Source organism: Zosterops lateralis (assembly GCF_965231275.1).
Source record: "Zosterops lateralis genome assembly, chromosome: 4".
NCBI lineage: Eukaryota > Metazoa > Chordata > Aves > Passeriformes > Zosteropidae > Zosterops > Zosterops lateralis.
In genome coordinates this window covers 52116563-52133720 of record NC_139765.1, presented here as the reverse complement: position 1 = coordinate 52133720, position 17158 = coordinate 52116563, and the positions used below count along the sequence as shown (strand labels likewise).

Genomic DNA, 17158 nt, shown 5'->3' with positions numbered 1-17158 from the left:
GTCAGTGGAATAGAGGAAATGGAGATTCTTCTAAGAGATGGACAGAAAAAGGCTAAGAGGCAAAAGTTGTGAATTGCAATAAAGGGAACTCCATCTGGTTGTCAGGAAATTCAGTTCTGATGGTGAATGTGGTTAAGCACTGGAAGAAGTTGCTCGGAGATTTTGCAGAATCTGTATTACTACGGGTGTGCAGGCCTGGACTAGCCAAGGCCCTGAGCACTGTAGTAGTTGCAATGCAGCAACTTTGATTGCTGACTTTTCTTTGAATAAGAGTTTGGACTGTATGTTCTCTACATATCCCAGCCATCCTAAATTTTTCTTTGATTTTTGTGCATGAGAAGTACACAAATGATGTGTACTTGCATAGCATGCTTGATTCTTCCAAGAATTTTTGGATTGATTTATTTGGCCATATGTGTACCAGCTGTATGGTGTATTCACATGGGCAGGAAAACAGACATATCTCAAAAGCATGGGCCACACTTCAGTGACATTGCTCAAAAATAAGAAACTGTTAGAAAAATCCTAGAAAGAACTATGCTTAGCGATGGCTGGGGAAGCTTACTTTGTGACATGATTTAGAACTGTGAGCTGACTGTAGCAATGTCACACACCAGTGTGCTGGAACATATGGGCTCTTGGCACAGCTGGAGTTATAATGTTGGAAATAATGATGTTGAAAATAATCCTGTGAGAGCTCCTCATGGTAGCAGAGTTGACTTTTGGTAATGTCAGACTACCCTCCCTAGTTAATCTCTGCCTGTTTCCTTGTGTATTAATCCATTAAATGTACTGGATGCAATTTAACCTAATTACTGTATATTTTCATTGAAATGTACCCTATTTGTTTCATGTGAAGTAATTGCAATCGTATGAGAAAGAGCAAAAGCTATGCCTCTGGAAGAGCTGAAATAGATCATGAGCTGGTTTATTTGTGATTTTAATAAGCCCCTGAAGGCTTAAATTTTTGCTTAATAGCATTTTGGAGGCAAAAACAGTGTTTAGTTTAACCAGCAGTTTTAGCTGTTGATAGTCAACTGTGCAATTTTGGTATGTCTCTGCTTGCTTGTTTTCATCATCCCTCTCTGCTCTTTTAGCTATAGAGAAAACAGTTAACATTGTTATTTAGTTAACATTGTTATTTCATTCTTCCCCCCCTCCTCTTTGTCAGGGAGAAAAGTACTCATTGTGAGGGTGGCAAAATAGGAAGATTTGTCAAAGATTAAGGCAATAAAATGTGTATGGAATCCTCTTTTCACTCTATTGTGTATGTATTGCAAAATTTGTGATCGAATGTTTGGACTCTAGGAATAAAGAGGGATGGTGGCTGTATGATACGTACTTTCTTACTTCCCATATTTCTTGGACACCTAATTTTATGTTAGGGTACTGGCAACTTGACGGAGTGAAAGAACTCTTGGAACCTTAACTTGTGAAATGTTAATCAAATACATCATACTGCAAATGCTTGTCAGTGTAGAAGACAAGGTAAATTAAGAAGAGTTTACTGGTTTTTCTATGGTTCATAAGTTTGGGAATTGATTTTAAGAGGACAAAATGAAAGTGTTCCCAGTGGATTTGCAATGTGTGCTCAGTAATGAATAATAGGAAATCGCATCTCCACTCACTTACCTGCAGCCCATCTTACTCTGAGATCCACTTTCCAAGCTGTTTTACACAGGGTTTTTCCTAAAGTTCTTTGCTCCCTCTTCTTTATTGCACACCTTTAATAAAGTCTGGCACAAGACATTGCCTCTTGGTGCCTGTGTCACTCTGAGCTTTGTCCTTGAATTGCAGCTGGCCAGATTCAATCCCAGAAACTGATGGGTGAATCTGATACTTCTGACTTGGGCTGTTCACTCATGGCTAACCAAATTTTTTTGTCTATGTCTCTTTTCCCGTGTATTTCTTAACATTATAACATTGATTTTTCTAGTATAAGTAGAAATTAAGCCCAATATCTGATAAAAATCAGATGTTAGGGTGTCAGTAATGCAGAGATTTCATGAAGTATATAAAAACTGTTTGACAGACTCTATCCTCTCATTTATATCCTCAGATCAAGTTTAAAAACCAGTCGTTCCTTCAAAGTTGTTTACTTTATACATAAAATCCAAACAGTTTAGTATCCAAGCAGTTACCAAACTCTATTTATGATATTCTTTTTTCTAGACTCTGTTCCCTTGAATTCTGTTTTCTAAATAAATGTTTGTTGAATTCTAATAATGTTTCTCACGAGTAGATTTCCTGTAACTGTGTGGTACATTATCTTGTGTATTTTCTTTAGCAAGGTCCTAATCAGAATTGTAAGACTTCTACAATTTTTTTTTTTAATCTTGATCTATTTTTTTTTTTTTTACTGCACTGAGTTTAACAAATGCACATATCCCAAAATACTATGTCAATCCAGTTCCCTTTCAAACCTTAATGAACAATCTGTGACAAGCTAATTAGGGATATTTACAACAATTCCAGACTTAGTAATATACTTGTCTGAAAAAGTTACTAGATGCTGTGTTGTCCTCTGTACATAGAAATTATGTTGTTTGGGTTAAAATTTGGGCATGGTAAAAGTGGAATTTATCTATTGCTGTGTCCTGCAATTTCAGAAAAAACCCTGGCACTGGTTTAAGTGATTTAATCTCTAGCAGACATTTGAAGAGAAGAAAGGAACATGACCACTTGATGCCTGGTTTCCTGGGTTGAGCTGGGGGTCAGCAAAATATTGTTACTATACCATGATTTCCACTTTTGGGTTACTTTTTCAAGTCAAAGGACCATTGTTTCTTCTATTGGAATGCTAGTGACAAACTACTGAACTTGGCTCAAACTTGGCTCCCTCACTTAGATCTCTGCTTATCTGTCCTGCTCCACTCAGGCTGCATCTGATGCTGCTGCATTTTCCTTCTGATCTCTTGTGTTTTATCAAACCTGATTCCACAATGTGCCCTGGAAATTATTGCAGTCTAAATCAATACTATAAAACTGTCAAGTTTTCTGCCACTCTTCTCTTTCCAGCTACATTCCCATAGTGTACTGCACTTTTATTTCTTAACAGGGAAGCATGGACTCTTGATAAAAGAAAGGAATAGTGAAGTTTCACTGGCATGGGCTGTTTTGGCAAAAACCTATGAACCTTACCATGAATATAAAAGAGAATGTCTTTATAAAAAATGATCATAGGTAAATCTTCAGATTCACATGTTTTTGTAATGGAAGAACTTTTGTTTGAAGTAACTTCTTGCCTAACATGATTATTTGGATTGATTTATTGAAGAATGTCTTGAAGCCATTGTTCTCCATTATTTGACATATGGAGATTGTACAAAACCAAGAGAGAAATAATACGTATGCTGTGCTGTGCAGAGTAAGAGTGAAGATCTTAGAGGTAACATTACTGTGGGATTTTCTTTGTTATTTTGTAAATTTAAAAAAAACCCAAAACAAACCCAAAACTCTCCTGTAGAATGAGTTTTAGTAACAACCTTTATTTACTGTTGAGTTGAATATGCATGTAAAAGAGGAAACAAATCTGTAGTATTATACTGTAAAACCTCATTGTTTTTGTGATTCATTTGGTTTATTCATTGAAGAGGGAGCAAGTTATCAATGCATCAGGCATGGTACAGAGTCATGTTTCAAGTGGCAGACACTCAACTTTTGTTTTCAGTATTCTGTCCTGATTAGTATTCAGAGCATTGAGGACAATGTGATGCAAGTGAATTGGTTTGCTGTTTTACTGACTGACTCAGCCATTTAACTCTGCTCCCTCAAGGCATCAAAGACTACAATAAAAGAAATACATTTTGCCAATAACTTCCTATGGAAATAAGTGCAGCTTAATAACTTTTTAAATTAGTACTAACATTATTGCAGAGTGGAAAACTCCTTAATTAACCTTGTCTTCTTTTTTTTTTTATTTATTTCCTGCAAGACTGTATTACTGATACTGAAATCTTAGGTTAATCTAACCTCTGATTTATAATTGGAGGATGAGATTTATTTTTTTATTTAATTGAAATTTCAATAGGAAGGTGGTTTCTTCCAGTACTATTTCTTGTGGGAAGCAGAATTTTCTGTGATTTTATTCCTCTTAATTTTTAAGTAGGATAAGTGATAAGGTTAAAGCCAGACTTCTCCAGACTTTTATGCTCTAGTTTCTCAGAATTAAATTTATCTCAGTGCTGTATTGTGCATTGCAATGTGTCTGATGGTTCCTGATGCATTGAAAGGCTGATGAGAAATAAGGTACTGGGATACTACTCTAAAGAACATAAAGTCTTTACTTAAACAGTGTATGGAACACTTAATTAAAAAAAAAATCTAAAATAATATTAGGACCATAAACCCCAAAATTTCTCTATTAATTGATTTAGAAAAATGCATCTGTGTAAAACTGGTGATATGACTGAATTATAGCTAACTGTCTGCCTTCTTTTCATGGCAAAAAAAAAGGAGCAGATATTTGCAGTGGTGAATAATTACGTCTTTGGAAAATAGTGGTACTGTGCTTAGGTAGAAATGGAGAAAATAGCTCAAGCATAAGCAGCTTGTATTGAATGTAGGAAAATTTGGATCACAGAGATTATGTAAGGAGAAGCAAAAATTCTGCCTAGAAGGAGGCCTGAGCTGAAGATGATTTCCATTTCTAGTCCCGATTGAGAATTGCAATGTCTCTCCATCAGCAGTGAGAGAAGGAAGGAAAGGAGTTGAACATGGACAAACGTAGTATCTGAGGAGGGGTACTGGACCCAAGTTGACACCTGGGCACCGTGAGAGAGATACCAGAATGACACCAGTCCCTTTTTTCAAGTTAAACCTGAGATGAGGGAAGAAGAAAAGAGACCTGTGGGTTGTCTGCTTAGATAAACCTGTTGAATGAGATCCACTTATGCACGTGAGCTGTGATGAATACAAAAATGAAATCTTTAGGATTATCTCTGAAGTATCTGTGAGGAAAGTAGATACATAAAGAGAAAATTTATGAAACCCAGAAGACTGCAAAACTTTGAAAATGGTACAGAAATGGGGAAGATAAGGATACAACATGGTTTATATTTTAGAAGAAATCATTGGAAATCTTGATGAAAGCTCTTCTGATAACATCAGGGAATACCTTATACAATTTATGCAGTGTGGATGTGGAGATCTACATGGAGATGTCGTGAAATATGTTGTTTCTGCTTCTGTTTGAGTAATGGAAGTTCAAATGTTAAAAGAACACTTTTATTCATGGGGGTGAAGGTTGGTTCTTTTTAAGGGTGGTGTTCTGCCTTTCTGCTGGAGCATACCTGACAGGAGCAGGAGAAGAGGGAACATGGGAAGCAGCATGCCAGAAGCTCTGTGATCACTGAGATCACGGAAGCAGAAATAAGGAAAGAGGTAAGAGAAGATGTGAAGACCCCGGGCTATTGCTAGGAAAGGAATGATTTTGAGGGCAATAAAGAAATGAAGAGGGCATCAGGGGGCAGTAGGGGCAGATTGACCCCTAGAGGGACCAAGCTGGGGTGCTGATGGGGGCCAGAGTCATGATCATATCTGAAGACGCTGTTTGAGGTCGGCTTCTATCCAGTGGTCCTCTGGGGAAGGCTGTGGTGATGAGGCAGGCTGAAGACCAAGCCAGGGAAACGTGTCAGTGAGTGATTTTCAGGCTGAGGATCAGGGAGGTGGGAGGTGAGATGCTGATGCATGCCATGTAGCCACCACAGGGGCCAGAGAAAAGCAACTCCCAAGGTAAGAGGCTCACAACCTGGCTGCTGCCCTTCACCACAACTCTGCAGTGAAGGGGCTGATCTTTAACTCAGCCAGCACATTATACAGTAGAGAGGACAAACACAGTTATTTTACTCAGAAATGTTAAAATACTGATATTGTCCATTATTCAAGTTCTCTTTTGTGCAAGCACATATATGCTGCAGACCAAATTAAAGCTCATCAGTTATGAGAATTGTGGTGGTGTGAATTGTCACATCAGGTTGCAGAAACACTTGGTGAGAACCAATGAGCATTTTCAGAAGGAAGACAGAAATAACACTAGGAATGAAATTTGTAGGTTATAATTAGTAGGTGGTGTGATAGCAAATACTGCGAGTTCATTTCAAATTGTTAAGAAGAGGGAACTATTTAATTAAGTAGAAAAGGAAAATGAATCCAGAATCTTGATTATGAAAGAAAAAAGGCAACAAATGGTTTCTTTTTAAAGTATGAAACTGCTTCCTCTCTCAAAAAAAAAAAAAAAAAAAAAACACCAACGCCTGCAACAAGGATGAGATGGGAAAAATGTACTGATAAATGGAAATAAATTCTAAAATGTTTGGATGATATAAATACAAACCATGCAGAGGAAATCACCATAACAAGAGGCAGCACTAGAAACAGGGTTAAAAGGCATCAAAAAAGGAGGAGGTTCTGAATCACTATCAGAAAAAGCCTGACAATAAAATCTGTTAGCTACTGTTATAAGTTCCTATTTAACCATTATGAGGATCTTGTTGCTTGAAATCTCTAAAACAGAAGGGTTTTATGATATTCAGGGTGGGAGTATGAGTATTTCTCCTTAAAGGGAATTTTAATAAAGTGTCTTCTTGAGGCTCTTAACTGCATGAAGATTACCCAGCAAAATATAGCTTTCAATAGCATTATTGTACCAGTCTCTTGTGTGATGTCTGACAGATTTATTTTGAGTGAAAAGTGTATATTTAGATTTATGTACTGTGTTTCCTTCTACACTTAAATGTTGTAGCATACAGTTCTGAGACAAACTCATTTTTCCATAGAGTTGAGTGATTTTGCAAGAATTAACAAATTAACCCATTATTAAATCTGCTGTGGAAAAAAAGATATCTACAGATGTTTGAGTAGCTGCTTTAAACTTTTCATAGACTAAAATAACACTTTGACAAAAGGGGACAATGTAGTCATGTGTAGTATATATACATACAACCAAAATGAAATGGACTGTGGAATGCTCCGTCTTGTGCTTCAGATACATGGTTCAATATGACTAAATATGTAATTTGGTTAGTATGTCTATGTATTTTGATATGGAAAGGTTTAATTGCCTCCAGCGTACCTAGACATCTGAGAAAACATATTCAATTATAATGCTCAAGGATTGTTTGTTACCTCTGCATCACTTTTGGAAAGCTTTGGGTTTTTTCAGCTTGATAATTCAAAACTAATTTTAGCTTGAGAATTCAAAGCTAAGTGGAGTACTGCTTAAAGCTGCAATCAGATGTCATTAAGAGGTCTGTATTGCTCTCCCCAGTAGTTTCAGCCATGTAAATTAAGCCTTGACAAATTTCTGCAAACTGACCAGAAGGACTGTGATGATCTAGTCTGACTTCCTAATTGTATGCATGTAAATAAATCCTGTTGTTCATTTTTTCAAATCCTTTCTCTCTGCTAGAATATTTGGTTCAGGGAGATGTTCCTTTGTACTTAGATCTTCGAATGGTGGAGAGTCTCCTACGTATCTTGATGAGCAAGCCTGGTGTGTTAAGGATTTCCATTTGAGTGTATTAGATTGTATCAACTGCCAGTGTTGAATAATCCTGTAGCAATCATGGCTTTTTGATTTAAGAAGAACAAGATTTGTGGGAAAAAATAAATGCTTTCTATTAGATTGGTTCTTTATGATTGGGGTTTGTGTGGAAACGAGAGGGAGTTTTATGTATGTGAGATATTAAAATCTGTGACAAAAGCAAAAAGTTTCAGAGTTACTTATGTTAGAGAATGGATAGTTGTTTGTGGAAGGTGTACATGATATTGTCAGGGGACATGATAAAACTTTTACTTACTTATTGGATATTTCTCCTGTAGAATCTTACAGTGCAGCACAAAATTAAACTTTCATGGATTCATGAGTACTGCAATCCTCTAGGTTAATGAAAGCTAGTTTCCAGAGAGAGTTCTGGGAGATGGGGCTGAGAAGTCAGAAAGCGAGGAGCACTTCCATGAGAAGTCCTCTCTTTGCGGTTAAGGAAATGTTAAGTGCAGATTGGTTGCTGTGTGCAGTTGCTTAGTTTTATCCCTGTAGTTTTCATAAGATTATCTGCTGTGCTAGTTCTAATTCATGTTACATGCTGAGAAATAAATGTATTTAGGGACTTGGATGTGTCTCTCATGGAGGATGTTTATTGTGATGGCTATGCAGATGTTTGTATTTATTGTTTAGAAAGTGTCTAGATTTTGTTTGCTATAAATGTATTCCTGGGGCTGTTAGAAAAGTAGGAGATGAGAATATTTGAAGACTCATCTTGTGAGGCTGGGAAAGGATTTCAAAGTAGAAATTTTTCCCACTGCATGTTTCCAAGGTAGAAGAGTGTATTACAAATACAAGATGAGTACAAGATGAGATGATACCTGGGCAGCTCATTCAGAGCTGAAGTCGTCTTTCACAAACAGAGGTGTCCTTATCTGACGAAACAGAAGGTCACTTCTGTGAAGCACAGTATTTACTTGTTTTATGTGGTCTCTCATAGTAAGGGTCGTTGAGTTCTAGTATCTAGAACTAGTATCCTAGTTCTACCATACCATGGTTAAATTGGGTTGTGTATTGACATGTGTAAAGTATGTATGTCCATATGATATGATGACTTTACTGTTAATGACCTTACAGGCTGGACTTCACCTCTGTTTCTTTAATTTCTTCTCTTTGTTAATTGACCAGAAAACCAGTCCAATTGATCTAGCCAACCAGTGATCTAGGGGAAGCTTTGCTTCTCACAGTGCAGGGGTTGGAACTGAGTGATCTTGAAGGTCTCTTCCCAGCCTGACTTCGGTGAATGGCGCTGGTGGCTCAGGTTCCCACTATGGCCATATCACTGTGTATTCCTACTAAGCATGATTTCCATGGTCTCTGCATGCGTCATCATCAGTTTTCTTGGCTGGAGGCTTTGTTTGCATAGCTTTCAGGCATGACTGTTCTCCTTGTAACTCTGGCAGTCTCAAGGAAGTAAGGCTGCAGTGCCCCTGTGTACTCTGCATGGGACATGGCCTCAAAGAGTGTTGTCACAAGGGACAGCAGAACATTGCTGGGCTAGCTGTGAAGTTTTGGCAGCCACTCCAGACTAAGAGGAGATTGGTGAGGCACAGTGCAGAGGAAACAAATACAGTATTATAAATCTAGCTGATGATTGTCAGCTAAATTCTACACCAAATCTCAGGTAGTAGGAGTGGATACAAAGAAAATGATTGCAACTGTACTGACAACCTCATCTCAGTGGAGATAGCTTTTATTGGGGTGTGATATTTACTGCCTTTAGGAAAAACATGTAGCAGATTCTTTCTTTTCTAGCATGGCATAATCTGTAAAAGTTTGATTTTTTTTTTCAACAAGAAAGAAACCTATCATTGCTGTATGTTCTAAGCAGTTAAGTTATCCTGTATTAATTTATTTTCACTCCTCTGCCAAAAAATTAGGAAAGTCTGATTTTTGTTTCTTCTTTTCCCCCACAAAATACTTGTTCCTCTTCATTCTCAAAATACCTATTTTTCTTTTCCTCTCTGGTGCCGATCTGACCTTGCTGGAATCTGTCTCCAGTTCTATATTTTGGCAGTCAGAGAGGTACACTTGAATGCCTTCACGTAAATCAGACTTTGCTTTGCTTACTGCCTGAGATTTTTGTGCTATCACCTCTACTCCCTAAAGAAAACCAACCCCCAAACCCACTGGCCCTTGTGAGATATTTTTCAATTCTGCCAAAGAATCATGAATATGCTCCTCAGGACAATGGAAGTATTTAAAATTTCAGACTTAATAATGCATTAAATATTTATAACTTAAACACTCTTTTAAGTGGAATTGAATGACCATTGTGGTACTGGTAAATATTTCTGGTTTTTAAACAAGCAGAAAAGGTAAATATGATGTTATGATTGTTTGCTTATAAAGAATGATAAATGCATTTGGTAAATTGAATGATTTGGGTAATGTAATGTTTGATGGAACAAGGCACTGAATTGTTACACTAGGATTATGTACTCAGTGTAGTGGGCATGGAGTGACAGCAAACAGAATCCTTACAGACACTGTTTTACTTGGAATAACTTCAACTTTAAGAAAACCAAAGAACAGTCAAGGTTGCTAAGTGACAACAAAATATTTATCCTCTTTTTAGAAGATCAAACTGGTTTATGCAATGAATAGTACAGGACAGCATATATTGTGTGCCACCCACATGCTGTATAGGACCATTATTGCACATAATTAAAAGCTGCATAATTCAGCACAGTAACCACAGCTATCACCTCTGTCTTAGAACCGATATTTTCTAATACTGTTTATTTAGTCTTCTTCCTGAGAAGAAAATCTGTCAAGTAATCTATTATAAATGAATACTCTCTATCTCTGCTGTGAAGTACAAGTATTATTCTTTTGTAAGCAGAGGAAGAGGAGGCAAGATGGGAGAGAGGGGGAGGAAACAGAGCAAGAATAATAACTAGTATAAGCCAGTTTATAACTGGCTTTTTGCTTTGCAGGCTTATTCTCATCACCAATGGGAGATGAAGCACACTAAGAGGCAATGATGTGGCACAAGTATTAGGTTTTCCTGGAAAGAGAGGATAATGATGGGTTCAGCTTAAGGCTCAATGCCTTGTTCTTGGCTCTCACAGAGGAGTTGTGTATGTCTTTCCAGTCTGACCCTCTGGATAAAGCCCTCCCCACCACCCTTAATTACAGCAGAGTGGTGGAGGCTTGGGTGGCTCTTGAGTCTCACTCATCAACAGTGAGAGTTTTTTCATGTGTCCTTAGATGCAGTCCTGCCACTCCTGAGGCTGGTTTGGGAGGAGGAAAGCTGCTGTAATGGGCTGACCACTATTGCCTCCCCACTGAACTGGAAGACCCTGCAAGGACGACACAGGGAGGGAGTCACTGAGCTCAACATCCTTGAGAACGCTACTGTGGCAATGGGATGAGTTAGTCCTTGACAGAATTTTGACTTATTTTTCTGTTTATTTGGTTTTCCCTTGACAAAGAGGTTGTCAAAGTTATGTTCAAAGATATGTGTGAGAAGTTGACTGGGAAAAGATTTATTTGTACCTTCAGTTCTCTTTATTCAGGAGATGAAAATTTATCTCCTGACTGAATTGGAAGAGAGGGACAACTGTTTGAGGGAAACCTCATCAGGGTCGTTTTCCACTCTGCTCTCAAAAGTTATAGCTTTGAGTAAAGTTTTTTAAAACCAACTGCTGCTGTCAAAGACATTATACAGAATGGTGTAATTTTGAAATAAAAATGCTTCCTATTTTTAGGAAGTGTTAAGGGATTTAGGTTTAGTGCTACAGACAATGCACGTTGCAGCATTGAGGGTTCAGGAAGTTCTTTGGTTGGCTCCTCCCTAGCCCTGTGTTTTTGCTGTCTGTGTAAAAAATATTTTATCTTGCTCTGTCTATATTGCAGTCATCACCTCCTGCTGTTTCCCTAAAATACCCATATGGTCTGAAAAGTAGAAAAAAAGTAATCGCACCCTACAGTGTGTGAGGAGAGAAAAAACAGTGGCTTGTGCTGAGGTCGTGGGCTTGCTGGTCCTGGCAGAGGTGGCACCCGCGGTGTTCCCGGGGTGGCCGCGAGGTGGCGCCGGGTGTCACCGCAGTGCCGGGGCTGCTCCGGCCGCCAGCCGGGGGAACAGCCGGGCAGCCCACGCGCAGCCCTGTGGTAAACTCCTTCATTTGTAAGGCCAAAGTGTTTTCTAGGGGCAGTGTTGCTGTGAGTTATGTCTTTGCCAGCCGCTGTGGGCTGCGTGTGATCAGGGCAGTAGTGAGTGCTCTGTGCGCTGAGGCGGGGAGAAGCAGATGAAGATGCTCTTAATGAAGCATCAAGCGCAGAAAAGCTACAGCTTTATTTTTTCCTTCTGTCTTTCAAAGCAGTATTATGCTTAAAAATAAGCAGTAATATGCTTAAAAATCCATAGATGCTTCATTTTTCCGTCGTTGGAATTTATTATTTAAGGAAGCAAAACTTGTGACATTGGAATAATTTCCTAAAAGACGAGATCTGTTTGAAATGCAGCTTCTTATAAAAATAGGTATTTAAACTCTGTGCAAAATCCATTTATTGAAATTGTTTAAAGGTATGAGTGGAGCTAAAGCAGAAGTGCCTCTAAGTTTTCATACCCAACTTTCATTTTAGAAGAGGAAAAAGCAAATCTTTAAATTAATGCTCAAAGATGAATATATCTGCATATATGACTTCTTTGAAATGTTAAATGTAAGGTGAGAAAGTTTTTTAGTAGTTAAATGCTTTAGGCTCTTTCATGCTTTTATCTTACTCTGGATAAATTGCTACTGCAACTTAAAAATGTTATTCTTAATTAAATTAAGTTGCTTGTTGACAAGTTTACTCTGTATTAAATATTTTCATTGTTTCATAGCTTACTACGGTTAGCGAATGTAAAGTGAAAAAAGGTTACCTTTTTTGAAAGACACAGAGATGGAACAGAAGATAAGATTTTATCTGTTGTATGACTGCAATAAAGAAAAAAACAAATCTAAGGGCAGTTAATCTTGTTTTCCCTTAAATTTGTCTTTACTTATCTTCAGTCATTTTGCAGAATGCAATCAAATCTGGTATTCTGAGTCACTGGAATTTAGTTACAGTATACATTCTCCTATGAAACAGCAGTAGTTGTTTATGAAGTATCACACAGAGTTGTGACAACAGATTCTGTACCACTGAGAATGCAAAATCCAAAGAAGCAATACAAAAACTGAAGCAGTTTAGAAATAGAAATGCAATGGAAAGCAACAGAATCAATGAGGCTTTGCTGTATACTTTTGGTGGTATTCTGAGTTTAGTTTACATTTGGGGGTACATATAGCAATGTATTTTTTTATGATAAATTTCCTGGTTTTGGCTCTTCCTACTAAAATTAAAATGTGGAAACAGTGACCCTGACAGTGAAGATGAGAGCGGACTGAAAGTGGAGGTGTGATGTGTGTGGGTCTTGCACTGAGCAGAGGGGGAAAGGGCTTGTGCAATGGAAGGGAAGTGCTCCTGAGAAGGACTCTGAGCTCCATTATGGGAGCTCCTACCAAAGGGAATCTGCCCAGGCATACTGCCCTTAAGTTTAAGCATTTCTCTTGGAAGTCTGGTTATACATGATGTCTTCTCTTGTTCCAAGTTGACCAGCTTCAAAGATCAGACTTTGACAGGTTGAGCTGCTTGGCAGTATCTGAGAGCTAATGTCCTGTACAAACACCTGCTTCTCTGCTTTTGCTACTACAGCATTCCAATGCAATTAGTCTTTCACTCTTCATTTCCAAGCTATTACTTTTACTGTTAGCTTTGTTTCATTTTTAAGTGCTTCAAATTGAACAGTGTTAATGTATTCATTAAAAATGACCAACATAAAAAAAGAGATGAGAGAGAATTCACTGTACACTCAATAGTCTGACAAGTAAAAAACCAAGGGGAGCTGTATGCTGCAGTAGACTACTATAAATTATTCTGTATCTTGACAGTTAACTGCATCTCTATATGTGACAGTACTTGGGACATGTCAAATAGGCTTCAGATCATCCTTAGTGCAAGTTGTAGCTTTTAATATTTTCTATTGGAAATACTATTTTTTTTAGCTTTGCAGGAGAACTTTTTTCTGTACATCCAGATTTTGCACTGAAATAAAAGTAATCTAAAAAATACACAGTAATCTTAAAATGCCACTCAACCATTAGAAATTTTTACTACTTAAAGAAGTGAATATGAAAGCCATGTATAAATATTTTAAAGGCATTTAAGTTTGCTGAACTATGATGGTTAGAAATGAGAAAGTCAGAATTAAATTTATATTTCATTGCCTTATTCATAATGTTTTTGTTTGGTATGTGGGTAATAGAGAAGCAAATCACCTAAAGAATGAAGTCTGCAAGGATGAAAACACATTTTCATAATTGCCTTGGCAGGAAGCCTGCATGTTCTCATAGCAGAGCTGTGAATATTCCATGGGATGAAGGAGCTGCTCGCTCAGCAGAGGGGCACTGTCTCTGTGAGTGCTCATATATTTTCTAAGTCCCTCAAAAACATGCATATGTTGGGAAAAAAACCCCTCAAACCATCCATAATGATTTGTATTTTCTGGTATCTCAACTTGTCCAAAATATTTAGAAAATGAAAGAAGAATAAGAGGAATCACATCAGTGGAATTAGGTTTGATTTCTGTTAGAAACAGCCATCAAATGTCGTAAAGATTCTGTGCAAGGAGTGGCTGTTTGGCAGGCAGGTGGATAGGTACCATTTTGTGTGGATGTGCAGACACAATATGAGTATTTCTCCCATTGATTTTTAATTAGCAGTGGTACAAGATCAGGGTGTCAGTGTCAGGCTGCTGCTCACAGGAGTTCATGGAGGAAATTTATGCAAATCATAGCAACCTCTATTGAAGTTTGCTTGCCTCTACAGGAGGCCTTTTTTTCCTTAAGGTTCTCCTGGGGCTTGTTCTGTATTGTTAATTGTTCTGTTAAGATGAGGAACCGAATTATCATGTATTTTTAATTAGCTTGGATTTTTTTCAGAGGCATAGTTTTCGGCTTTGCATCACTCCTGCCTACATTTCATTATTTTTTTAGAGGATTTCTGATACCCAGTAGTATATAGATGTACTGTTGTTTCCTGTCAAAATAAAACAGCTTTCAAGTTTGCAATCGATTTGGAGACTTTTGCAGAAAATTTTTACATTTTTCAAAGAAGCACATGAGTTTGCAAACTTAGCAAACTTTGTATGGGATGAAAATCTTCCTGTGATATTAAGAAAATAGAAGTTGTCCATGGGTAGGCCCATTATCAGGATAGCAGAGATTTTGCTAATTTTATAACAGTGTTGTTGCTTAAATTACTTCAGTGTTGACATAAGAGACCTGAAAGCCTAAGGCCACCATATTTACTGTAGATGCCAAAGAAATTCTTCAATAAGAAATGATCATGCCATTGGGGGCAGTGTTATTTGCTGCAGGTTAGCTATTACAAATATCACTTTCTGCCCTCTGAAAAAATATTTACATTTTCTGGCCATACGTTTGTTTGTTTTACTTCAGCAAAATACAGGAGGAATGAAAAAACCTTTCCGTCAATTGTGTTTGAAATTTTTTTTTGGTGTTAAATTTAAAGTTCAAGAATATGATGTGATATTCAAACTTCTCACAGGTTTGATAAGGAGAAATATCCTAGTAAATAATTAAAGAGTTGATAGAAACCTTATCTGTGTCTGAATCCCTGGAGAGCTTCTGAACTTTGTTTATTCCCTTAAAATTAAACTTTGATAAAAATGAGTTGATTGCAAGGTTTGATTGTGTAATGTGCTCTTCTAGGAGTTTGTTTTCAAAATGTACTCAGCTTTGATATGAAGTCCACCAAATGTTATTGGGTCTCAATCTTGGAACCTTTGTCTGCTCTTTTCTATGATCCAGTTGTTTTATGGTTCGTAGTGTTGTAGCATCAGTGGCTAGAACTCCATTTTCTTCACAGTGCACGTGCTTGTTGAAACACTCTAATGGTAGTGCCTAGTTTACTCAAAAAAATTGAGGCATCTCAGTTGTTTATGTTCAGTTATTTGAAGGCTGAAAAGAAAAGGATATATTTAAAGACAAGCTAAGAGCTAAGTTTTATTAACTGCTGCTGCTGCCATGGAGAAGATCAGCCATTATATTCAGCATATGCATATAAAATACTGCACAGAAGTATCCATGCAGACCTCCCTCTGGCATCCCATGGACACTAGGGAAAGAGCAGAAGTTTCCTTATATGCTGCCTGCCTGCATGTCTGCCTGCCACAACGTGGCTTGTCCAGCTGGGTCTCCCAAGAGCTGCCACTCACCAGGGAGCCGGGGGGCCAGGGAGCCTCTGTCTTTTTTTCCCAGTTCACAGGTTCCAAGTGCATACAGTGCTGGATATTTTTACTCAGGGACTAACTGCATTTATTTTTGTTCTCTCCCCTCTCTTGTTTTTTCCTTGCATAGCTCAACAAGCAGCAGCTGCAGATGCTGAAGGAACGTTTCCAGGCCTTTTTGAATGGGGAGACACAAATCGTAGCAGATGAAGCATTTTGCAATGCTGTGCGAAGTTACTATGAGGTGAGCTGTGTGCTTTGTTCTCTCTATTATGTTCATAGTATACCTTTTAATGCAGGTACAAGGAAAGTAATTTTAAGTTTGAAAGGCTGTGAACTTCCAAACCTTCTAGAAACAATTTCCTCCTAAACCAGCTTTGCTGTTTGAAAAGTTGAAATCTACTGCCTGAGCGCAAGAGAGAAACTGAACTGGAAAATATTCACCCTTTTTTAAGAAGGGAAAAAATAATTTAAAAGAGAAGATAAAGTGAAAAACCCCTGGTGCTAAAAATCTTCCTGGCAGCACTTGATACAACTAGGCGCTGCTATCTTTATCTCCATATGCCCAAGGTAGCTCTTTTAATCAGCACTTTGTAAGTTACCATCCTGAGAAATATGTCTTCAGATTTTTAGTTACCATGCAGAAGGTTTTGGTGAGGACCTGCCTGTTCCCTTCGAAAAGAACTGAAACTTTCTGTGCAAGCAGGCCAGCTCTCACAATCTGCTGTGACCTCCCAGGCATGTTCAGTGCCTACAGCCCCAGTGCAGTTCTGTAGGTGGAGTTTGGATTGCCTAAGGGACAGGTCCAGTTCCAAACTAGAGGTCAGCTCCCAGTCCCCCAGCAGCACAGGGCTCGTGAATTAACTTTTAGTCTTAATGAGCGTTACTGTGTTTTCATTTTGCTTCATCTAACTTCTGACCTATTCAATGAATCAAAAAGGCTGGATGTTAGACTTTTGTGCCTTTTTGAGAGGTCTTCCTTCATATTTCAGCCTACCACATCTTTTTATTTTCTTTTTTTTTTTCCAAAATTAGCTTTGGTTTTGGTATATTATTTGCTCATTTTTCCTGTCAGCTATTCTTTGCTAGTGAATAACTTTTTCCTCAAGCTGAAAAAGATGTGATTTATGTTCCAGCTTGGTTTTATCGACAATAAATTATATTGCACAGCCAAAAAGAGAGGGATGGGCAAATGGTTTTCCTGTCATGCTGAAATCATGGACTCAGTGTGTAGAAATAGAAATTTGTATATAAACCATAAAAATCAGTGTGAGTTTTCCCATATTATGGTCCAGTCAGTGCTGTGGCATTTGAAATTAGGGATTCTCACAAAA

The 17158-nt window shown here is 37.9% G+C and overlaps 1 protein-coding gene across 4 annotated transcripts in view; it reads left to right on the top strand.

Moving 5' to 3' along the window:
* CADPS2 (calcium dependent secretion activator 2) overlaps window positions 1-17158 on the top strand; it is a gene marked incomplete at its 5' end in the record, with an annotated part of 283646 nt that overhangs the window by 40759 nt on the left and 225729 nt on the right. For all 4 annotated transcript variants that reach the window (XM_083860055.1, XM_083860056.1, XM_083860057.1 and 1 more), the window contains one exon: window positions 15955-16068. In XM_083860055.1, the coding sequence (XP_083716181.1) occupies window positions 15955-16068 (114 nt within the window). The remainder of the gene's footprint in view (window positions 1-15954; window positions 16069-17158) is intronic.